Source organism: Oncorhynchus clarkii, chromosome 27, assembly GCF_045791955.1.
Source record: "Oncorhynchus clarkii lewisi isolate Uvic-CL-2024 chromosome 27, UVic_Ocla_1.0, whole genome shotgun sequence".
Classification (NCBI taxonomy): Eukaryota; Metazoa; Chordata; class Actinopteri; order Salmoniformes; family Salmonidae; genus Oncorhynchus; species Oncorhynchus clarkii.
In genome coordinates, this window is record NC_092173.1 from 26,309,236 (window position 1) to 26,335,193 (window position 25,958).

General features: G+C 44.1%; 1 protein-coding gene across 3 annotated transcripts in view; it reads right to left on the reverse strand.

The window, feature by feature from the left end:
* The window catches only part of LOC139385538 (kinase suppressor of Ras 1-like), a 97,206-nt gene that overhangs the window by 23,318 nt on the left and 47,930 nt on the right, over window positions 1–25,958 (reverse strand). The window contains exon 2 of one of the 3 annotated variants that reach the window (XM_071130680.1): window positions 21,327–21,467. In XM_071130680.1, the coding sequence (XP_070986781.1) occupies window positions 21,327–21,467 (141 nt within the window). Of the gene's footprint in view, window positions 1–4,786; window positions 4,926–11,880; window positions 12,229–21,326; window positions 21,468–25,958 lie in introns of those variants that run through there. The other 2 variants (XM_071130681.1, XM_071130683.1) reach the window with 2 other exon arrangements.

The window sequence follows — 25,958 nt, forward strand, 5'->3', positions numbered from 1 at the left end:
AAGAGAAAGGGGAGAGAGAGAGAGAGAGAGAGACATGGGCAATGTGTGTGTGGTTGTCCCAGACAAGTTGCTATGACATGCTTCACAGACGTGCTGTGACAAACTGGACAGGACTGCGTCAACCCTGTGTCACTCCAAGGCAGGCAGGGAGTTGGGGACATTGTGTAAGATGTGACATTTGGTCACTCTAGAGGTTACTTGGTGGCTATTTCAAGTCCAATGAAAAACACTATCCTTAAAGGGATAGCTACATTGAACAAAAATATAAACACAACATGTAAAGTGTTGATCCCATGTTCCATGAGCTAAAATAAAAGATCCCAGAAGTGTTGCATATGCACAAAAATCTTATTTCTCAAAAATGTTGCAAATGCACAAATTTGTTTACATCACTGTTAGTGAGCATTTCTCCTTTGCCAAGATAATCCATCCACCTGACAGGTGTGGTATATCAAGAAGCTGAACAGCATGATGTTTGCACAGGTGCACAATGGGGAAAATAAAAGGCCACTCTAAAATGTGCAGTTTTGTCACACAACACAATGCCACTGATGTCTCAAGTTTTGAGGGAGCATGCAATTGGCATGCTGACTGCAGGAATGTCCACCAGCGCTGTTGCCAGATAATTTCTGTTAATTTCTCTACCATAAGCCACCTCCAACATTATTTTAGAAAATTTGGTAGTCATGTAAAATTCATAGATTAGGGCCTAAGGAATTTATTTAAATTGACTGATTTCCTCAAATGAACTGTAACTCAGTAAAATATTTGAAATTGTTGCATTTTGTGTTTATATTTTTGTTCAGTATAGTTCACTCAGAGGTTTCTGAGATGAGGTACCCCAGTGCTGGACTGGTGAATTCCGGAATCTACTGGCAAGCCATAAAAAGAAGGCTTATACCAACCCATATACCACCAACATCCCCGATTGCTTCCCTGGAATGAATTCTCACACCTCTGATCTCCCCGGCGACCGTCCTCAGCCCAGTGGACCGTACTAACCAGAGTAGCGGGGGAGGGAGGTTTCTGGGATGGAGGCTTAATCGCCTGGCAACCAATAGCTTCCTGCATTGTCTCCATGGTAAATGGAGGAAACGGACAAAAGGAAGCATGAAGTGGTGTTTGGCTCAGTGAGGGACGCAGGAGACTGAGGAGTTGGATATTATCTAGGTCTATTAGTTATAGTCACGATCTGGAGATCCACTAAGTATATGTTCCTACAGTCATATCAATGCTGCTTGGGAAAACTGGGGCTTGAGTCAACTTCAAAGGCCCCTTGTCTAGTTTCTTACTATAGTACCTCACAATACCATGGAAATAAAAAAGTGGTTTATTTCCCTGCGTCACTGAAATGATGAGACCTGGAAATCCCAATTCTACTTCCTAAAGCCTATTCCCAATAACCTAGCTGACCATAACGTTACTATGTCCACACAACAATGGACCTCAATGCAATTAACATTCAGAGTCAGCAGCTTAGACAAGCACTGAGACTACACATTTGTAGAATAATAGGCCACCTTTTCCAAGACCTCACACGGACTCCCTCACCCCCTAAGAACCACTGGCCTTCACAGCAGGGCCTAGGAGGTTGGGCAACTGGTGACAACAGACGCGCCGGGTTCTATTTTTAGCCTGTCGTTGTTGTTATTTTGGACCCTTTTGTTTTGCTTAACAGAAATAAACTAGCAGGATTGGTACAGGCTGAGTGTGGGCCCTGGAGGAACCCAGCCAGCCAGCCAGCCTTTTGCTATCATATTGACAGATAATGTAGTGTGTGTGTGTGTGTGTGTGTATTTGTGTGTGTATTTGTGTGTGTATTTGTGTGTGTGTGTGCATGGGTATGTGTGTGCATGGGTGCTTGTGTGTGTAAATGCATGCACACGTGGCAGAAATAGGTAATCAATTCAACAGCTTGTATCATTAGTGTTAAAAAACTGAATCACTTTTATGTACAGATGAATAACAACAAGGTATTTGTGTAAGGGACATGGTTAGGGCCAGAGGCTTAGATAAGTGCCCACTTATTCCAGTAGTAGCAGGATCAAAGGGAGGGTGGTGTGGGTGGCAGCGGACCAGGGCTACTGTTCTTTATCAGTATCTGTATCTAGGCAGATGGTGAGAGGAGAGTCCCAGGATACAGAGCCCCTGGCTGGAACCTCCCCATTAAAACCTGATAACTTATTTGCCCGTCATTGCCTAAGGTATTACTTCTTCAATAAGCACTGTGGCACTTGATGTGTATTGGGGTGCAATGGTCTACCATGGAACTCAACCCCTCCATAGAATGATTTGTTTTTCCAGGGAGTCACTTTCTTCTTATCAGCAGACAGACTTGTTACCCACAACAAAAGACAAGCTGAGCTGGAAATTCACCAGGAAGCAAGGTGTCTAATGGGGATATGGTTTTGCTTGAAGGTACCTTTAAACTCTTTATCTTCGGGCTATATGACACATTCTCAACCAACTGCACTGTCATATGTCAGTAGAACCTGACCAACTCATCTGTTGAATGTACACACGCACACTGCAGACCACACATAGCAGGTGTGTGTGTGTGAGAGAGAGACACACACACACACATACTGTGTGCTGTGGGTTATGATACTGTGTGCTGTGGGTAATGATACTGTGTGCTGTGGGTAATGATACTGTGTGCTGTGGGTTATGATACTGTGTGCTGTGGGTTATGATACTGTGTGCTGTGGGTTATGATACTGTGTGCTGTGGGTTATGATACTGTGTGCTGTGGGTTATGATACTGTGTGCTGTGGGTTATGATACTGTGTGCTGTGGGTTATGATACTGTGTGCTGTGGGTTATGATACTGTGTGCTGTGGGTTATGATACTGTGTGCTGTGGGTTATGATACTGTGTGCTGTGGGTTATGGTACTGTGTGCTGTGGGTTATGGTACTGTGTGCTGTGGGTTATGATACTGTGTGCTGTGGGTTATGATACTGTGTGCTGTGGGTTATGATACTGTGCGCTGTGGGTTATGATACTGTGTGCGGGGCAGGCCAGAACTTCAAACTGAAAGCGTATGAAAAGGCTGACACATACCGTTGCCTGGGTGTCAGCCTTTCTGGGCATGCTATGACTGGCTGTGTTTGGTGTTGACGTAACCTAATAATGATAGAACAGATGACTGACTACACAGAACCAGAGGGAGAGAGAGAGGTCGACAAAAACAACTCAACTAAACGGTCCCTTACCACAAACAGACACATGACCACACAGCCCATGATCACAAACACTATGACCACACACACCATGACCACACACACAAACTCCTTATCTCATCCGTTTGCTACCTGCACCCATTAAACCTCTAAAAGTTTAAGACGTTTACTACTATAGCCCATAGAAACGCATTCATAAATGGCAAAAAATATCATAAATCATAAGGAATAAGGTTCTGAAGTGTCTGTCATATATGGAGGAGGTATACATTAAGAGAGCTAAGGAAATGTAGTATATATATTTTTTCTACACATATTTAACCCCTTATTTTTGTTGGCACAAAACTACGTCCATACTTCTATTCATTTGTATAGGTTATCTTCAGACGAGTCTGTGACACTTGTGGGGGTAGTAGAGCAAAATGGAGAACCCCATCTTTCCATAGAGTGTAGGCCAAACCGTTCGGACTCGACAGACGTTTTGTGAGAAGACCGATTTTCGGGATGTCTCATGGTCTGACAAACACCGGTGTAGCTCGGCCACCTTCCACCTCAGATGCGGAAGGCCGACTTAGGCCGACATGAGGCGGATTGAGACGCAGCCCATGCAAAAGAAATTGATATCTCTAGCTTAAACTGACGGATTGTGATGGGGATTTTTTTATTATGTTACTTAGATTAACGCACCGGTGGGTCAATAGACTCTTAATGATTTAATAACACCCAAAACAAGCCCCTTTCTATAAATCATCAAAGAAACACACTCACCCAGACACACAACACATACACGTGAGCCAGGAGGTGAACACACTAATCAGCCTAGCTACTGGAAGCTACTGGAATACGTAGAAACTTATGGGGGTGTAGTGAGATACCCAATGGGCTGGGTGATTCTCTTCTCGTCACTCATCTTGAAAAAACGTATACTAAAAAAAGTAGAAATCAATCAATCCGCCATTATTAACACGACGGAAAAATCAAATGATTTATTATTGAAATATTGAAATAGCATGAGGAAAAACAAATTGATACAATTTAAGGCCAAGTGGCAAACAGTAATGCAGGCACTAGGGATGGGGGTGTGAGCATGCGGGTCTGGGCAGATGAGATGTTGTCATTGTTTGTGTGTGTCTGTAATTTGTTGTTCGTATGTATAAGTTAGTATCTGGAGTGAAATGAAATACTAGACAAAGATAAATAAACTTCGCAAGGAACACACATGAACACACAAACACACACACACACACACACACACACACACACACACACACACACAGACGGGAGCATACTAAAACCTATTAACGTCAACAAACTAAACAGAACAACCGCCTCTTAAATCCTCAAATTAAAAGAGGCCAGACTCAACAACAGTAATCTTCTCTGTGCTACTAAATCCCATGTCTTGTGTACTAACACAGTATTATCAGCTAATAACTTATTTAGTCTACACAGAGCTACAGTCTATCAGCACTGCGGAAACAAGTCACTCTCTAGTAAGACACCTCTGGCTAACAGGAAACACCTGGTAAAAAAAAGCCATGTTGCTATGCTATACAAAAGGCTTTCCTTCAGTAGATTGTTCAAAAGCTTTCCTGTAGTACGTACCATGTGCTCCTTATGGACTTTGTCTTCTCTAATGTCCCAGTGATATCCCTAGTGCTCCAAAACACTGTCAAAAACACTGTGACAGTGTCTCCTGAGCGCAGTCTCACACACTGTTTTTTTTTCTCTCGCTCACTCCCTCAGTCCCTCCCTCCCTTCCCTTTCTCATTCCCTGTCTCTCTCTTTTCTTTCCAAGCAGGCTCTGCCAGATAGCCAGCCTGTCAGTTTGCTTCTGGCATGCCAAAGCGGTGCATCAGGCATTGGGCCTAACAGAATATCTCCATGCTAGGCATAATAGGGAAGCCCTACAGAGTAGCCCAACACAACAGCAAGCTGCCAAACACAGTGGCCCTAGTAACCCCACAAAGCAGCCGTAGTGGAATGGGAGACTGCTAGAAACAGTATTAGAGAATCTCAACAGAAAAGCTGTCTGTGCAGAATGCAGCCAGTGACCTCAAGTCTAAGAGCCATAGAAACTACTTGATGGGGTTGATTCATATATCTCTCTCAATATTGGATGGCTCAGGAAGTCCTTCCTCCAGACAGGACCATGAAGACAAGGAGAGAACCATAACTAATCAGTGCTTTGCCACCCAATCTCAGAAGACTGCCTCCACTTCCTATGAACACTAGCATTTCTCCACAGGCCATCGTCTTGGACGCTCCAGATAAGACTAAGGCTGGCCTTAAGACCAGAGAACCGGGGATAGTGAGACGGGAAGAGAAAGAGGGGGGGGGGGGGGAGTAGGTAGGGGATATACAGTTGAAGTCGGAAGTTTACATACACCTTAGCCAAATACATTTAAACTCAGTTTTTCACAATTCCTGACATTTAATCCAAATAAAAATGACCTGTCTTAGGTCAGTTAGGATCACCACTTTATTTTAAAAATGTGAAGTGTCAGAATAATAGTAGAGCGAATGACTTATTTCAGCTTTTATTTCTTTCATCACATTCCCAGTGGGTCAGAAATTTACATACACTCAATTAGTATTTGGAAGCATTGCCTTTAAATTGGAATTTTGGCCCATTCCTCCTGACAGAGCTGGTGTAACTGAGTCAGGTTTGTAGGCCTCCTTGCTCACACATGCTTTTTCAGTTCTGCCCACAAATTTTCTATAGGATTGAGGTCAAGGCTTTGTGATGGCCACTCCAATACCTTGAATTTGTTGTCCTTAAGCCATTTTGCCACATCTTTGGAAGTATTCTTGGGGTCATTGTCCATTTGGAAGAGCCATTTGCGACCAAGCTTTAACTTCCTGACTGATGTCTTGAGATGATGCTTCAATATATCCACATCATTTTCCTCCTCATAATGCCATCTATTTTGTGAAGTGCACCAGTCCCTCCTCCAGCAAAGCACACCCACAACATGATGCTGCCACCCCCGTGCTTCACGGTTGGGAAGGTGTTCTTCGGCTTACAAGCCTCCCCCTTTTTCCTCCAAACATAACAATGGCCAAACAGTTAGACCAGAGGACATTTCTCCAAAAAGTACGATCTTTGTTCCCCATGTACATTTGCAAGCCGTAGTCTGGCTTTTCTATGGTGGTTTTGGAGCAGTGGCTTCTTTCTTGCTGAGCAGCCTTTCAGGTTATTTCGATATAGGACTCGTTTTACTGTGGATATAGATACTTTTGTACCTGTTTCCTCCAGCATCTTCACAAGGTCCTTTGCTGTTGTTCTGGGATTGATTTGCACTTTTCGCACCAAAGTACATTCATCTCTAGGAGACAGAACGCCTCTCCTTCCTGAGCGGTATGACGGCTGTGTGGTCCCATGGAGTTTATACTTGCATACTATTGTTTGTACAGATGAACGTGGTATGTTCAGGCATTTGGAAATTGCTCCCAAGGATGAACCAGACTACAATGGTTTTTCTGAGGTCTTGGCTGATTTCTTTTGATTTTCCCATGATGTCAAGCAAAGAGGCACTGAGTTTGAAGGTAGGCCTTGAAATACATCCACAGGTACACCTCCAATTGACTCAAATGATGTCAATTAGCCCATCAGAAGCTTCTAAAGCCATGACATAACTTTCTGGAATTTTCCAAGCTGTTTAAAGGCACAGTCAACTTAGTGTATGTAAACTTCTGACTCACTGGAATTGTGATACAGTGAATTATAAGTGAAATAATCTGTCTGTAAACAATTGTTGGAGAAATGACTTGTGTCATGCACAAAGTAGATGTCCTAACCTACTTGCCAAAACTATAGTTGATAACAAGACGTTTGTGGAGTGGTTAAAAACAGTTTTAATGACTCCAACCTAAGTGTATGTAAACTTCCGACTTCAACTGTATCTTCCACAAGGGCTCAGGAAACAGCAGTTTTGTTGAGGTCCTTTGTACTTTTTCTGCTCTGACCGACCTCTTTCCTCTCTTCCTTGAGAGACATACTTCTATGTGTTCCCTGTTACTGCAGCTGACCTGAGATTACACTAACTAACCCTTGGTTCTTCATACATGTGTTGATTCAGTCTGGTCCCATGCTGACACCAAATCATCCTTAACACATACTGACATCCCCCATTAGTTGAAGTTTTACACAAGCAAGTCCCAAGTGTTTTAGGTAGCTGTAAATGACTAAATATCAGGAACAAATGGAAAAAATATGATGTTAGTTGATGCTAACTAAACACAACTTTTTCCCCCTGGTTATCACTGCCTCTTCATACATTTTCCTAAACTGTCCAGTCATGCAAATGTGGCAAAGAGGCACGCCTGATCTGGGCTCTGCCCTGAGGGCCATTCCTCACTTCTTCCTGTGTAAACAGTGGCAGCGCTGAGCCGGGGACAAAGCCTCCCTCTCTCTCAAATCTCCCAAGGTTTACAATGGCTGAGGGCTGGGAGAAGAGCGCTCATTATCTGAGATCTTTTATAGCCTAGCCTGAGATCTGTTTGTGCTGTCTTCCTAACTCCTATGGTCATTGTCACCACCAGGACTTGGCAAGACAAGTTTCACATTTTAATGTCACATTCACAAGTATAGAGAAATGCTTTTCTTAAAAACTCAAAACCCAACAATGCAATAATCAACAAAAATGTATCACTAGAACAAAACACATGAAAAATAAGAATAAGCTATATGAAATACACAATAAAGTAAGTAAGTAAGCATGCTATATGCAAGAAGTATTTAAAAAGTAAGTTCCAATACTATATTTACATGTGCAGGGAAACAAAATGCTTATAGGGTAAGGTGACTTGGCATTAGGATATAAGATAAACAGAGTAGCAGCAGCTTGTATGTGAGTGGGTGAGTGGGTGTGCAGGTGTGTAGAGTCAGTATTTATTTTTTTATTTTTTATTTAACCAGGGAGGCCAGTTGAGAACAAGTTCTCATTTACAACTGCGACCTGACCAAGATAAAGGAAAGCAGTGCGACAAAAACAACAACAAAGAGTTACACATAAACAAACATACAGTCAATAACACAATAGAAAAATCTATGTACAGCGTGTGCAAATGTAGAAGATTAGGGAGGAATGGCAATAAATAGGCCATAGAGGTGAAATAATTACAATTTAGCATAAACACTGGAGTGATAGATGTGCAGATGATGATGATGTGCAAGTAGAGATACTGGGGTGCAAAAGAGCAAGAAGATAAATAACAATATGGGGATGAGGTAGTTGGGTGTGCTATTTACAGATTGGCTGTGTACAGGTGCAGTGATCGGTAAGCTGTTCTGACAGCTGATGCTTAAAGTTAGAGAGGGAGATATAAGATTCCAGCTTCAGTGATTTTTGCAATTTGTTCCAGTCATTGGCAGCAGAGAACTGAAAGGAAAGGCGGCCAAAAAGACTTATAGATGACCTGGAGCCAGTGGGTTTGGCGACGAATATGTAGCGAGCATAGTCAGTCAACGAGAGCATACAGGTCGCAGTAGTGGGTAGTATATGGGGCTTTGCTGACAAAACGAATGGCACTGTGATAGACTACATCCAGTTTGCTGAGTAGAGTGTTGGAGGCTATTTTGTAAATTACATTGCTGTAATCAATGATCGGCAGGATAGTCAGTTTTACGAGGGTATGTTTGGCAGCATGAGTGAAGGAGGCTTTGTTGTGAAATAGGAAGCCGATTCTAGATTTAATTTTGGATTGGAGATGCTTAATGTGAGTCTGGAAGGAGAGTTTACAGTCTAACCAGACACCTAAGAATTTGTACTTGTCCACATATTCTAAGTCAGAACTGTCCAGAGTAGTGATGCTAGTCGGGCGGGAGGGAGGGTGCGGGGAAAATGTATGCACTAACTACTCTAAGTTGCTCTGAATAAGAATGTCTGCTAATTGACTAAAATTGTATAAATATACAAGGTCAGCTCAGTCTGTGTATTTATTTATCAGTTGTATTGCTTCAGGATAGAAGCTGTTCAAGAGCCTGTTGTTGTCAGACTTCATGCACAGGTACCTGTTGTCGTGTGGTAGCAGAGAAAATAGACTATGGCTTGGGAGTGTGGGGTCTTTCATGATTTTCAGGGCCTTCTTTTCACAACGCCTGATATAGAGGTCCTGGATGGCAGGGAGCTCGGCCCCAGTGATATACTGGGCTGTCCACACAACCCTCTGTAGCGCCATGCGATGGAGGGTGGTGCTATTGCCATACCTAGCAGTGATGCAGCCAGTTAATATGCTTAAATGGCACAACTGTCAAACTTTTTCAACCTCCTGAGGGCGAAGAGGCCCTGTCGCGCCCCATCAGCTTCTTCGTCTTGCTGACCACACTGCCAGGTCACTGACCTCCTCCCTGTAGGCTGACTCATCGTCGCCGGTGATAGGCCTACCACAGTCGTGTCATCAGCCAACTTGATAATGGTGTTGGAGTCGAGCGTGGCCACAAAGTCGTGGGTGAACAGGGAGTACAGCAGGGGACTAAGCACCCCACCCCCCACCCGTTGGCCGCTGTGTTAAGGGTCAGCGTGGTGAAGGTGATGTTGCCTACACTCACCACCTGGGGTTGGCCCGTCAGGAAGTCCAGGATCCAGTTGCAGAGGGAGGTGTTCAGACCCAGAGTCCTAAGCTTGGTGACAAGCTTGGAGGGGATAATGGTGTTGAACACTGAGCTGTAGACAATGAACAGCATTCTCACATAGGTAGTCCTCTTATCTAGGTGGATAAGGGCAGTGTTGAGAGCAATGGATCTGTTGGAGCAGTAAGCAAATTGGAGTGGGTCTCCGTGGCGGAGATCTTTGTGTGCTATACTCGGCCTTGTCTCAGGATGGTAAGTTGGTGGTTGAAGATATCCCTCTAGTGGTTTGGGGGCTGTGCTTTGGCAAAGTGGGTGGGGTTATATCCTTCCTGTTTGGCCCTGTCCGGGGTTGTCCTTGGATGGGGCCACAGTGTCTCCTGACCCCTCCTGTCTCAGCCTCCAGTATTTATGCTGCAGTAGTTTATGTGTCAGGGGGCTAGAGTCAGTTTGTTATATCTGGAGTACTTCTCCTGTCCTATTCGGTGTCCTGTGTGAATTTAAGTGTGCTCTCTCTAATTATCTCTTTCTCTCTTTCTTTCTCTCTCTTGGAGGACCTGAGCCCTAGGACCATGCCTCAGGACTACCTGACATGATGACTCCTTGCTGTCCCCAGTCCACCTGGCCGTGCTGCTGCTCCAGTTTCAACTGTTCTGCCTTATTATTATTGGACCATGCTGGTCATTTATGAACATTTGAACATCTTGGCCATGTTCTGTTATAATCTCCACCCGGCACAGCCAGAAGAGGACTGGCCACCCCACATAGCCTGGTTCCTCTCTAGGTTTCTTCCTAGGTTTTGGCCTTTCTAGGGAGTTTTTCCTAGCCACCGTGCTTCTACACCTGCATTGCTTGCTGTTTGGGGTTTTAGGCTGGGTTTCTGTACAGCACTTTGAGATATCAGCTGATGTACGAAGGGCTATATAAATACATTTGATTTGATTTGATTTGAGTCTAGGGTGGCTGAGATGGTGGAGTTAATGTGTGCTATAACCAGCCTTTCGAAGCACTTCATTATTACAGAAGTGAGTGCTACATGGCAGTAATCATTGTTGCATGAAGCATTCTTAGGAACAGGAATGATTGTGGTCATCTTAAAACATGTGGGGATTACAAACTGGGACAAGAAGATGTTGAAAATGACTGCCAGCTGTTCTGCACATGCTCTGAGAACGTGCCCTGGAATATCGTCAGGGCCTGCGGCCTTGTTGGTGTTGACCTGATTAAAGAACCGTCTCACGTGGGCCTCGGAGTGCGAGATCACCCAAAACAAAACAGATATGGGACCAGGCTAGCTCTTTTAGCACATCCAATCCCAAATGTACCCAACAGACTGTCAGCCAACTGGTGCCACTTTTAGTGTGATGAGGCATGGGTGAATACATTCCTGCACTGTGAGTCATATAGCGAATGGAGAGGAGCCCTGGCTAAATGAATGGCCATTGTTGCCAGGACACTTTCATAGGGAGGGAAAGACAATTGACAATCACGTTTTAGGAGCTGTGGTAGTATGGTCCACACAGATGCTAAAGTAGAGAATGGCTTGTAACCTATTCAATTAAAACAGGTCGCCAGACTTACAGGAACAGTCAAAACAGTGTTGTTCTGCAAGACTGCACATTTGCATTCATGGACTCAACACATTTGCATTCATGGACTCAACACATTTGCATTCATGGACTCAACACATTTGCATTCATGGACTCAACACATTTGCATTCATGGACTCAACACATTTGCATTCATGGACTCAATACATGTGCATTCAATACATTTGCATTCATGGACTCAACACATTTGCATTCATGGACTCAACACATTTGCATTCATGGACTCAACACATTTGCATTCATGGACTCAACACATTTGCATTCATGGACTCAATACATGTGCATTCATGGACTCAACACATTTGCATTCATGGACTCAACACATTTGCATTCATGGACTCAACACATTTGCATTCATGGACTCAACACATTTGCATTCATGGACTCAACACATTTGCATTCATGGACTCAACACATTTTTGGTGACAAAACAGTGTTGTCAATCCTTTGCATAACAACATACATCCACATGCTTTCTTGCTGTGAGCGGAGAATAATGTTATTTTCAATTAGCCTACCTCAGTGTCCCGGACACAGCACCACATGTGCTGCTCTTCACTGGTCCTACTATCTCTGTCTGCCTTTCCCTATAAATCCACCTGTTGAATCCAGGACCTGCAAGTTTAGCCACGTAAGTTCCTTTCTCATAGTCTGTATCGGCGATCCTACGCTGTCCAGTGTTACGTGTCTGTGTGTGTGAGAGCACTCATGTCCATGCGTGTGTGAGTGCTTACGTCCATGTGTGTGAGTGTGCGTGTGTGTGGTATGTGGGGAGGCAGGACCGTGTGTATAAATAGCGTGGCGGGGGGGTGGGGTGTACTGTAGCTGGCATGGGGCAATGAAAACACTACAACCTATCTACTAAATCTATATGTCTTTACTTCTATCTCTTTCCTTCTATGTCTTTCCTTCTGTCTTTACTTCTATCTCTTTCCTTCTATGTCTTCACTTCTGTGTTTACTTTTATCTCTTTACTTCTGTCTTTACTTCTATATCTTTCCTTCTATCTCTTTCCTTTTATCTCTACTTTTATCTCTTTCCTTCTGTCTTTACTTCTATCTCTTTACTTCTGTCTTTCCTTTTATTTCTTTCCTTTAATGTCTTTTCTTCTATATCTCTACTTCTAGGTCTTTACTTCTGTCATTACTTCTGTCTTTACTTCTGTCTTTACTTCTGTCATTACTTCTGTCATTACTTCTGTCATTACTTCTGTCTTTACTTCTGTCATTACTTCTGTCTTTACTTCTGTCATTACTTCTGTCTTTACTTCTAGGTCTTCTGTCATTACGTCTGTCATTACTTCTGTCATTACTTCTGTCTTTACTTCTGTCATTACTTCTGTCATTACTTCTGTCATTACTTCTGTCTTTACTTCTGTCTTTCCTTTTATTTCTTTCCTTTAATCTATTTTCTTCTATATCTCTACTTCTAGGTCTTTACTTCTGTCATTAATTCTGTCATTACTTCTGTCATTACTTCTGTCATTACTTCTGTCATTACTTCTGTCTTTACTTCTGTCATTACTTCTGTCTTTACTTCTGTCATTACTTCTGTCATTACTTCTGTCATTACTTCTGTCATTACTTCTGTCTTTACTTCTGTCTTTCCTTTTATTTCTTTCCTTTAATCTATTTTATTCTATATCTCTACTTCTAGGTCTTTACTTCTGTCACTAATTCTGTCATTACTTCTGTCATTACTTCTGTCATTACTTCTGTCATTACTTCTGTCTTTACTTCTATCATTACTTCTGTCATTACTTCTGTCATTACTTCTTTGTCTTTACTTCTGTCTTTCCTTTTATCTCATTACTTCTGTCTTTACTTCTGTCTTTACTTCTGTCTTTACTTCTGTCATTACTTCTGTCATTACTTCTGTCTTTACTTCTGCCATTACTTCTGTCTTTACTTCTGTCATTACTTCTGTCATTACTTCTGTCTTTACTTCTTTGTCTTTACTTCTGTCTTTACTTCTGTCATTACTTCCATCTTTACTTCTGACTTTACTTCTGTCATTACTTCTGTCATTACTTCTGTCTTTACTTCTATCTTTCCTTTTATCTATTTACTTCTATATCTTTCCTTCTATCTCTATCTCGGAACCCACTCTTTCTTTCTGTGTCACTATTTCAGTCTGTCCTCTCACTGTCCTCTCACTGTCAACTATGTTCATTTTCAGCAAACTTATCATGTGTAAATATTTGTATGAACATAACAAGATTAAACAACTGAGAAATAAACTGAACAAGTTCCACAGACATGTAACTAACAGAAATGGAATAATGTGTTCCTGAACAAGGGGGGGGGGGGGGGTCAAAATCAAAAGTAACAGTCAGTATCTGGTGTGGCCACCAGCTGCATTAAGTACTGCAGTGCATCTCCTCCTCATGGACTGCACCAGATTTGCCAGTAATTGCTGTGAGATGTTACCCCACTCTTCCACCAAGGCACCTGCAAGTTCTCGGACATTTCTGGGGGGAATGGCCCTAGCCCTTACCCTCCAATCCAACAGGTCCCAGACGTGCTCAATGGGATTGAGATCCGAGCTCTTCGCTGGCCATGGCAGAACACTGAAATTCCTGTCTTGCAGGAAATCACGCACAGAACTAGCAGTCCGGCTGGTGGCATTGTCATGCTGGAGGGTCATGTCAGGAAGAGCCTGCAGGAGGAGTACCACATGAGGGAGGAGGATGTCTTCCCTGTAACGCACAGCATTGAGATTGCCTGCAATGACAACAAGCTCAGTCCGATGATGCTGTGACACCAGACCATGAAGGACTCTATACCTCCAAATCGATCCCGCTCTAGAGTACAGGCCTCGGTGTAACGCTCATTCCTCAATCCGACCATCACCCTTGGTGAGACAAGCCGCGACTCGTCAGTGAAGAGCACTTTTTGCCAGTCCTGTCTGGTCCAGTGACGGTGGGTTTGTGCCCATAGGCGACATTGTTGCCGGTGATGTCTGATGAGGACCTGCCTTACAATAGGCCTACAAGCCCTCAGTCCAGCCTCTCTCAGCCTATTGCGGACAGTCTGAGCACTGATGAAGGGATTGTGCGTTCCTGGTGTAACTCGGGCAGTTGTTGTTGCCAACCTGTCCAGCAGGTGTGATGTTCGGATGTACCGACCCTGTGCAGGTGTTGTTACACGTGGTCTGCCACTGCGAGGACAATCAGCTGTCCGTCCTGTCTCCCTGTATTGCTGTCTTAGGCGTCTCACAGTACGGACATTGCAATTTATTGCCCTGGCCACATCTGAAGTCCTCATGGCTCCTTGCAGCATGCCTAAGGCACATTCACGCAGATGAGCAGGGACCCTGGGCATCTTTCTTTTGGTATTTTTTAGTGTCAGTAGAAAGGCCTCATTTTCATAACTGTGACCTTAATTGCCTACTGTCTGTAAGCTGTTATTTATGGTTCATTGAATAAGCAGGGGAAACAGTGTTTAAACCCTTTACAATGAAGATCTGTGAAGTTATTGGAGTTTTACGAATTGAAAGACAGGGTACTGAAAAAGGGACATTTCTTTTTTTGCTGAGTTTATCTCTAGCCTTAATCTTAATCTTAGCCTCTCTAGGCCACTGCAGAATCTCTCATCTTGCAGTCATAATTTGTAGACTTACATAATTAGTCTATCTCTTGCTCTCCCTCCCTAATTTTCTCAGAATCTCTCATTCACACATACCACTCCTCCTTCTCCCCCTCTTGGCTGATCTTACACATTTAAATGGCCTCCCACTGGGCCCAGACATAATTTCAACATCTAGTGTACATTTACATTTGGTTGAGTTGTCAACTAACGTGAATTCAACGTGAAATTTCAAGTCACTTCCTGTTGAATGCGGAACAAAGAAGAGCTTGGTTTTGTTTGTTTGGAAAGTTTGTTGTTTGAAAGTGTATTGGAAAGTTCTTGGTAGCTAGCTTCTTAGTTTGGATCCCGCGACGCAGTTGGCATCAGTGATCCTGCTGACCAAGGACAGGTCTGAGGAGCTATTTGGCGTCGCAGCTAGCCTAGCTACTAGCTAGCTGCATATCAAGCTAGCAGGGTTTTCTTGAAAGTAGCCCACGACGCGGTTAGCCATTGTGGCTGGGACCGTGGATTGTACCGGGTTTGTGATTGCCTAGATCCCTGCTGTTTGTTGTTTTCAATCTTCCCCGTGACCTGCCTGTCTGGAACTGCGAGGATTAACAAAATAGATGGATTCATGAGGAGGAAAATTATGTGGATATATTGAAGCAACATCTCAAGACATCAGTCAGGAAGTTAAAGCTTGGTCGCAAATGGCTCTTCCAAATGGACAATGACCCCAAGCATACTTCCAAAGTTGGGGCAAAATGGCTTAAGGACAACAAAGTCAAGGTATTGGAGTGGCCATCACAAAGCCCTGACCTCAATCCTATAGAAAATGTGTGTGCAGAACTCAAAATGTGTGGATGGTGTATGTGATGTAAACAAAGAGGTCTGCTTTCTTGGGGAATATTGACTGGTTTTCATCAAGCTGTCCGCTCAAGAGGAAGCTTCTCACTGTAACCAGTGCCTGTAATCTAGTTCAGGTTATTAATCAACCTACCAGGGTGTTTACAAACACTACAGGAACAAGATCATCCACATATATCGATCACATTTTTACTAATACTGTAGAACTTTGTTCTAAAGCTCCGTACCCATTGGATGCAGTGATCACAATATATTGGCGATATCCAGGAAAGCCAAAGTTCCAACAGCTGGGCCTAAAATAGTGTATAAGAGATCATACAAAATATGTTGCTGTGACTCTTATGTGGATGATGTTAAAAATATTTGTTGGTCTGATGTGATTAATGAGGAGCATCAAGACGCTGCACTTGATGAATTGATGAAATTGCTTCTTCCAATTATTGATAAACATGAACCTTTTAAGAAACTGACTGTTAGAACTGTTAAGTCTTTGTGGATTGATGAGCAATTGAAAAACTGTATGGTTGAAAGAGATGGGGGGAAAAGAAGTAGCTAATACGTCTGGCTGCACATCTGACAGGCTTACATACTACAAACTGAGAAATGATGTGACTAAACTCAACAAATAGAAGAAGAAACTGCATTATGAAGCCAAGATCACTGATATAAAGAATGATGGAAAAAAGCCCCTCTACTCTTTTCTATTTTTACCAATGACCTGCCACAGGTATTAAACAAAGCCTGTGTGTCCATGTATGCTGATGATTCAAACATATACACACCAGCAACCACAGCTAATGAGGTCACTGAAACCCTTAACAAAGAGTTGCAGTCTGTTTTGGAATGGGTGGCCAGTAATAAACTGGTCCTGAACATCCTTAAAACTAAGAGCATTGTATTTGGTACAAATCATTGCTTAAATTCTAGACCACAGCTGAATCTGGTAATGAATGGTGTGGCTGTTGAACAAGTAGAGGAGACTAAATTACTTGCCATTACTTTAGATTGTAAGCTGTCATGGTCCAAACATATAGATTCAATGGTTGTAAAGATGGAGAGAGGTCTGTCCATAAAAAAGAGATGCTCTGATTTTTTGACAGCACACTCCAAAAAGCAAGTTCTGCAGGCTCTAGTTTTGTCTAATCTCTATTGTTGTCCAGTCGTGTGGTCCAGTGCTGCAAGGAAAGACCTAGTTAATCTGTAGCTGGACCAGAACAGAGTGGCACATTTAGCTCTTCATTGTAATCAGAGGGCTGATATAAATACTATTGCATGCCAGTCTCTCTTGTCTAAGAGTTAAGGAAAGACTGACATCATCACTTCTTATTTTTATAAGAAACATTGTGTTGAAAATCCCAAATTGTTTGCACAGTCAGCTTACACACAGCTCTGACACAGACACGTATCCCACCAGACATGCCACCAGGGGTCTTTTCACAATCCCCAAATCCAGAACAAATTCAAGAAAGTGTACAGTATTATATACAGCCCTAATTGCATGGAACTTCCTTCTATCTCATATTGCTCAAATAAACAGCAAACCTGGTTTCAAAAAACAGATAAAGCAACACCTCGCGGCATAACGCCTCTCCCCTATTTGACCTAGATAGTTTGTGTGTATGTATTGATATGTAGGCTACGTGTGCCTTTACATTTTTTTTGATGTAGTTCTGACTTTGAGCTGTTCTTGTCTATTGATGTTCTGTATTAAGTAATTCTCTATTGTGTTTCGTGTTTTGTGTGGACCCCAGGAAGAGTAGCTACTGCTTTTGCAACAGCTAATGGGGATCCTAATAAAATACCAAATACCAAATCAACAAAAAATGGCATCATGTCATTGAATTTATGTTAAAAGTTTGGTGGAAAAAATATGAAATTCCTAACATCATCACATTCAATGTTTTTGTTGAAATTACGTGGAAACAATGTTGATTCAATGAGTTTTTGCCCACTGGGCTGTGTTTGCAAAGAGGGCTTGGTGGATAGGAGCAGCTTAGACTGGTCCGTGATAGACATAGATTAGTGGGCCAGGACACATACTGTATATAACAAAATAGTATCCTCCTATTCTGTTTTTGACAGTTGCCAACTCCTGAATAGCATCATCTGCACAAACCTGCTGGGTGTGCAGTACACATACATATATATTCTGCCATTTTGGTACAAAGTAAAAACACATAACACCTAAACATAGGCCGGTGTATAGTGAGGGGGGTATGGCTGGAGGCCAAGGACATGAGCTGGGACATGGAATGGAGAAGATCACGTCAAGAGTTGACTACAGACCAATAGGGTTTGGGGGTGGGTAGGTCTCAGAACCCAAAGCGTACAACAACAGTCCTAAATGCAGGTCTGTGAGAGAATACATTTACGGTAAAAAGTGATCACTCATTTTCCATTGGCAGAGCAAACTGTCTCTATAAAAACACCAGATTAAATGTTTTTGTGTATGTACCAGTCCTGACAAAATAGTGACAGAAACTCTCCCCGTGAAGCTGCTACTGCCAACTGGAAGGGTGGAGACAGAGCGGAACTACAAAAGCCTGCTTTCAGCTTCCAGCAAAGGCCTTCACTGCTATGAAATATGCCCTATCATAAGCATGTTACTGTCCAAAAGAAACAAAGACCCAAATTCAATCTGACACAGATAAAGGGAGACGGTACTGTTGGTTCACTTAGGATGTTTATATTGCATTGGATGAGTTAACCATGTTCTGCATTGGAGGAGTTAAACAAGTTCTGTATCGGAAGAGTTAACCAAGTTCTGCATTGGAGGAGTTAAACAAGTTCTGTATCGGAAGAGTTAACCAAGTTCTGCATTGGAGGAGTTAAACAAGTTCTGTATCGGAAGAGTTAACCAAGTTCTGCATTGAAGGAATTAACCAAGTTCTGTATCGGAGAAGTTAACCATGTTCTTTAACCATGTTCAAAGTTAAATGGCTCACAAGCAGCTCCAATTGTGGACATTTTCAGTGGATATTGACGGGAAACATCATCTGTCCTGAAATTATAATAAGCAATGCGCAGGAACGTCTTCTCTTGAATAGCCAACTGTTATGCCATGTCACCATCAGCTAAGGGACCTGGTACATGGAATCTGAGGAGTCCAAGATGATCGCCCTCTCTAAGTCAGATGCCAACTAACCAAACTAACCTGGGTACTTGAACCTTTCAGGGGGGACTGTACAGGGATACCATTACATAGACTCTTGCTTTTCCTTGATTCACACACACACACACACACACACACACACACACACACACACACACACACACACACACACACACACACACACACACACACACACTTATTTATTTTATTTTTATTTCACCTTTATTTAACCAGGTAGGCCAGTTGAGAACAAGTTCTCATTTACAACTGCGACCTGACCAAGACAAAGCAAAGCAGTGCGACAAAAACAACAACACAGAGTTACACATAAACAAACATACAGTCAATAACACATTAGAAAAATCAATGTACAGTGTGTGCAAATGTAGAAGATTAGGGAGGAAAGGCAATAAATAGGCCATAGAGGTGAAATAATTACAATTTAGCATAAACACTGGAGTGATAGATGTGCAGATGGTGATGTGCAAGTAGAGATACTGGGGTGCAAAAGAGCAAGAAGATAAATAACAATATGGGGATGAGGTAGTTGGGTGTTCTATTTACAGATTGGCTGTGTACAGGTGCAGTGATCGGTAAGCTTCTCTGACAGCTGACGCTTAAAGTTAGAGAGGGAGAAATAAGTCTCCAGCTTCAGTGATTTTTGCAATTCGCTCCAGTCATTGGCATCAGAGAACTGGAAGGAAAGGCGGCCAAAGGAAGTGTTGGCTTTGGGGATGACCAGTGAAATATAACTGCTGGAGCGCGTGCTACGGGAGGGTGTTGCTGTTGCTATGGTGACCAATGAGCTGATATAAGGCGAGGCTTTACCTAGCAAAGACTTATAGATGACCTGGAGCCAGTGGGTTTGGCGACGAATATGTAGCGAGGGTCAGTCAACGAGAACATACAGATCGCAGTGGTGGGTAGTATATGGGGCTTTGGTGACAAAACAGATGGCACTGTGATAGACTACATCCAGTTTGCTGAGTAGAGTGTTGGAAGCTATTTTGTAAATGACATTGCCAAAGTCAAGGATAGGTAAGATAGTCAGTTTTACGAGGGTATGTTTGGCAGCATGAGTGAAGGAGGCTTTGTTGGGAAATAGGAAGCCGATTCTAGATTTAATTTGGATTGGAGATGCTTAATGTGAGTCTGGAAGGAGAGTTTACAGTCTAACCAGACACCTAAGAATTTGTAGTTGTCCACATATTCAAAGTCAGAACTGTCCAGAGTAGTGATGCTGGTTGGGCGGGTGGGAGGGTGCGGGCAGCTATCGGTTGAAGAGCATGCATTTAGTTTTACTATCATTTAAAAGCAGTTGGAGGCCACGGAAGGAGTGTTGTATGGCATTGAAGCTAGTTTGGAGGTTTGTTAACACAGTGTCCAAAGAAGGGCCAGATGTATACAGAATGGTGTCGTCTGCGTAGAGGTGGATCAGAGAATCTCCAGCAACAAGAGCGACATCATTGATATTTCAGAGAAAAGAGTCGGCCCGAGAATTGAACCCTGTGGCACCCCCATAGAGACTGCCAGAGGCCCCTCCGATTTGACACACTGAACTCTATCTGAGAAGTAGTTGGTGAACCAGGCGAGGCAGTCATTTGAGAAGCCAAGGCTATTGAGTCTGCCAATAAGAATGCGCTGATTGACAGAGTCGAAAGCCTTGACCAGGTCAAAACAGCAATAGACAAGGCATATTGACATTAGTGAGAGGCATGTGTAGCCGAGTGATCATGGGATCCAATGAGTAACAATAGGTGAGTCAGGGAGCCGATTAGCAGATGGCTAGCAGATGGGCCTTCAGCAACGTCACAACGTTAGAGTTTGTTGAAACCACCTCGGACGATTACGCCAGCAGACCAGTCGTGATGGATCGGCGGGGCTCCATGTCGGCAGTAAAGGGTCCAGGCCAATTGGCAAAAGAGGTATTGTAGCCCAAGAATTAGCTGGTGGACCTCTTCGGCTAAACGGGAGATGGGTCTCGCTCGAGGCTAGCTCAAGGCTAACTGGTGCTTGCTTTGGGACATAGACCTTAGCCAGGAGTAGCCACTCGGATTGCAGCTAGCTAGCTGCGATGATCCGGTGTAAAGTTTCAGAGCTTGTGGTAGGAATCCGGAGATGTGCTAGAGAAAAAGCTGTCCGATATGCCCTGGGTTGATATCGCGCTGTGCAGACTGGCAGGTATTGACCGAGCTGAGGCTGGCTGGTGTCCGAATGAACAGTGAAGACCGCTTGCAGTGGCTAACTGACTATTAGCTACTAGCTAGTTAGCTGGCTAGCTCCTGATGGGGGTTCCGGTTCTAAAGTATAACAATAGCAGATCTGTACAACATTGGGTGAGGCGGGTTGCAGGAGAGTATATTCATTGGAACAACCAAGATGCACAACCAACATACACAGTGTGACTAAATAGTACCTGTATGAGTTCAGGTCTGAGGTTGATGGTGCAGAGCCAGTCTCCCAGTCGAGGGTAGCTGGCCAGAGCCTGGGTCCTCTGTCTCTCAGGCACTCTCTGCTTACACTGCAGCTGCTTACAGATGTACTTAGTCAGCTTCACCTGGAGGGGGCGACAACACAAACACAAGAGTGATAAGACGCCGCTTGTTCTGATCTCCAATAATGTTGATGGGGAAAATGTAATTAAGAATGTTCACAAAAAAAATGAAACAGAGACGATGCTAAGCAAAAGCATAATCCTGAAAGTAATTATAACAAAGTAGAACAAAATGAGTGGAAACTGAAACTTGCAGCACAGTGTGTGGGAGTTTCATTTAATTTTAACAAAGGAGACTGACAACAAACTGACAACTGCAGGTGTGAAACCCACTGATGTTTGAGAACAAACTGCACAGTATTTCTTTCTTGTTATTTTCAGCATGAGGTCTGGTGCTCTATGCAAAACACAGGTGAGAAGTGAGACTAAGCTCAGGCTGAGGAAATCCCCCTGTCAACTGAAAGAGAGAGAGAGAGAGAGAGAGAGAGAGAGAGAGAGAGAGAGAGAGAGAGAGAGAGAGAGAGAGAGAGAGAGAGAGAGAGAGAGAGAGAGAGAGAGAGAGAGAGAGAGAGAGAGAGAGAGAGAGAGAGAGAGAGAGAGAGAGAGAGAGAGAGAGAGAGAGAGAGAGAGAGAGAGAGAGAGAGAGAGATCCACTGAGTGTAGATGAGAACACCTGCTCTTTCCATGACATAGACTGACCAGGGGAAAGCCATGATCCCTTATTGATGTCACTTGTTAAATCCACTTCAATCAGTTAAGATGAAGAAGAGGAGACAGGTTAAAGAAGGATTTGTAAGCCTTGATACAATTGAGACATGGATTGTGTATGTGTGCCATTCAGAGGGTGAATGGGCAAGACAAAAGATTTAAGTGCCTTTGAATGGGGTATGGTAGTAGGTGCCATGCACGACGGTTTGTGTCAAGAACTGCAACGTTGCTGGGATTTCACGCTCAACCGTTTCCCGTGTGTATCAAGAATGGTCCACCACCCAAAAGATACAACTTGACACAAATGTGGGAAGCATTGGAGTCAACATTGGCCAGCATCTCTGTGGAACGTTTTTTCTACACCTTGTCGAGTCCATGCCCCAACGAATTGAGGCTGTTCTGAGGGCAAAAGGGGTGAGTGGGTGTAACTCAATATAAGGAAGGTGTTCCTAATGTTTTGTACACTCAGGCCTAAAAATGGACAACTTTGTCTCAGAAGCACCTCAGTGTTAAAAACTCTCAAGAACATAAATGTAGAATGTTGATGAAGGAGAGGAAACGAGGAGAAAAAGCGGGGGAGGGGACAGGTAGAGGGGGAGGTAGAGGGGGAGAGGACAGTTTCAGTTCATCTATGACTTAATGTGTTAAACAGTTCTCCCCTCAGAGCAGCTAACAGCAAATAGTCCTCATTACATACAAACTCAAAGGAACACAGAGCAATTTTTGTCATGGGGGCGTTGGCCTGTGCCACTGCCATGACAACTGAGCGCCATGGAAACCCTGCAGCCACCGACGGCAGAACCCGTTTATGTCAAAATGAGATTATGGGTGATGCTGGGCTGGGGTTACAGAGACGACTAGAGAGATCAGTTAGAGCAGGGATGGGCAACACTGATGGTGGTGTGGGCCACAAAAAAATCTTAATTTATCATAAGGGGGGGAATAGACCAGAGGGCCGCCAGTTGCCCATCCCTGAGTATAGCAGAGTCAAGATGTCACCTTACCTTTGGATTCCAGACCCAGATAGCAAGCTTTACCTGGCAACTACTGGCAACCACTTTCATCACACTAATCTTCCGGCGCCGACAGAGATTACCTCCTCAGTTCGCGTTCCTAGGAAACTATACACAATTTTTTTTTTTTGTGTGTTATTTCTTACATTTCTACCCCAGGAAATCTTAGGTTTTATTACATACAGTTGGGTGGAACTATTGGATATAAGAGCAACGTCAACTCACCAACATTACGACCAGGAATACGACTTTCCCGAAGCGGATCCTCGGTTTGGTCCACCACCCAGGACAATGGATCGGATCCCAGCCGGCGACCCAAAACAACAGGGCCGCAGAAGGGGCAGACGGAGCGGTCTTCTGGTCAGGCTCCGTTGACGGGCACATCGCTCACCGCTCCTGAGCATACTACTCGCTAATGTCCAGTCTCTTGACAACAAGGTATACGAAATCCGAGCAAGGGCTGCCTTCCAGAGAGACATCAGAGATTGTAAAGTTATTTGTTTCACGGAAACATGGCTAACTCGGGATACGTCATCAGAGTCGGTACAGCCACCTGGTTTCTTCACGCATCGCGCCGACAGAAACAACATCTCTCTGGTAAGAAGAAGGGCGGGGGTGTTATGCCTTATGATTAACGAGACGTGGTGTGATCATAACAACATACAGGAACGCAAGTCCTTTTGTTCACCTGACCTAGAATTCCTTACAATCAAATGCCGACAGCACTATCTACCAAGAGAATTCTCTTCGATCATAATCACAGTCGTGTATAACTTCATTTGACTCTATGTAAACTGGAAACCACATATCCTGAGGCTGCATTTATTGTAGCTGGGGATTTTAACAAGGCTAATCTGAAAACAAACCCTGGATCATTGTTATTCTAACTTCCGCGACGCATATAAAGACCTCCCCTGCCCTCCTTTCGGAAAATCTGACCACGACTCCAATTTGCTGCTCCCAGCCTATAGACAGAAACTAAAACAGGAAGCGCCCGTGCTCAGGTCTGTTCAACGCTGGCCCGACCAATCGGATTCCACGCTTCAAGATTGCTTTGATCAGGTGAACTGGGATATGTTCTGCATAGCGTCGGACAATAACATTGATGAATACGCTGATTCGGTGACCGAGTTTGTTAACAAGTGCATCGGTGATGTTGTACCCACAGCGTCTATTAGAACATTCCCCAACCAGAAACCGTGGATTGATGGCAGCATTCGCGCAAAACTGAAAGTGCAAACCACTGCTTTTAATCAGGGCAATGTGACCGGAAACATGACCGAATACAAACAGTGTAGCTATTCCCTCCGCATGGCAATCAAACAAGCTAAGCGTCAGTATAGAGACAAAGTAGAGTCGCAATTCAATGGCTCAGACACGAGAGGTATGTGGCAGGGTCTACAGTCAATCACGGACTACAAAGGGAAAACCAGCCCCGTCGCGGACCAGGATGTCTTGCTTCCAGACAAACTTAACAACTTCTTTGCTCGCTTTGAGGACAATACAGTGCCACTGACACGGCCCGCTACCAAAACCTGCAGACTCTCCTTCACTGCAGCCAACGTGAGTAAAACATTTAAACGTGTTAACCCTCGCAAGGCTGCCGGCCCAGACGGCATCCCCAGCCGCGTCCTCAGAGCATGCGCAGACCAGCTGGCTGGAGTGATTACGGACATATTCAATCAATCCTTATCCCAGTCTGCTGTTCCCACATGCTTCAAGAGGGCCACCATTGTTCCTGTTCCCAAGAAAGCTAAGGTAACTGAGCTAAATGACTATCGCCCCGTAGCACTCACTTCCGTCATCATGATGCGCTGTGAGAGACTAGTCAAGGACCATATCACCTCCACCCTACCAGACACCCTATACCCACTCCAATTTTCTTACTGCCCCAATAGGTCCACAGACGACGCAATCGCAATCACACTGCACACTGCCCTAACCCATCTGGACAAGAGGAATTACTACGTAAGAATGCTGTTCATCGTCTACAGCTCAGCATTTAACACCATAGTACCCTCCAAACTCATCATTAAGCTTGAGACCCTGGGTCTCAACCCGGCCCTGTGCAACTGGGTCCTGGACTTGCTGACGGGCCGCCCCCAGGTGGTGATGGTAGGTAACAACATCTCCACCCCGCTGATCCTCAACACTGGGGCCCCACAAGGGGCCCTCTCTTGTACTCCCTGTTCACCCATGACTGCGTGGCCATGCACCGCCTCCAACTCAATCATCAAGTTTGCAGACAACACTACAGTGGTAGGCTTGATTACCAACAACGAGGAGACGGCCTACAGGGAGGAGGTGACGGCCCTCGGAGTGTGGTGTCAGGAAAATAACCTCACACTCAATCTCAACAAAACAAAGGAGATGATAGTGGACTTCAGGAAACAGCAGAGGGAGCAGCCCCCTATCCACATCGACGGGACAGTAGTGGAGAAGGTGGAAAGTTTTAAGTTTCTCGGCTACACATCACGGACAAACTGAATGGGTCCACCCACACAGACAGGGTGGTGAAGAAGGCGCAGCAGCGCCTCTACAACCTCAGGAGGCTGAAGAAATTTGGCTTGTCACCAAAAACACTCAAATTTTTACAGATGCACAATCGAGAGCATCCTGTCGGGCTCTATCACCGCCTGGTACGGCAACTGCTCCGCTCACAACCGTAAGGCTCTCCAGAGGGTAGTGAGGTCTGTACAACGCATCACCGGGGACAAACTACCTGCCCTCCAGAAAACCTACACCACCCTATGTCACAGGAAGGCCAAAAGATCATCAATGACAACAACCACCCGAGCCACTGCCTGTTCACCCCGCTATCATCCAGAAGGCG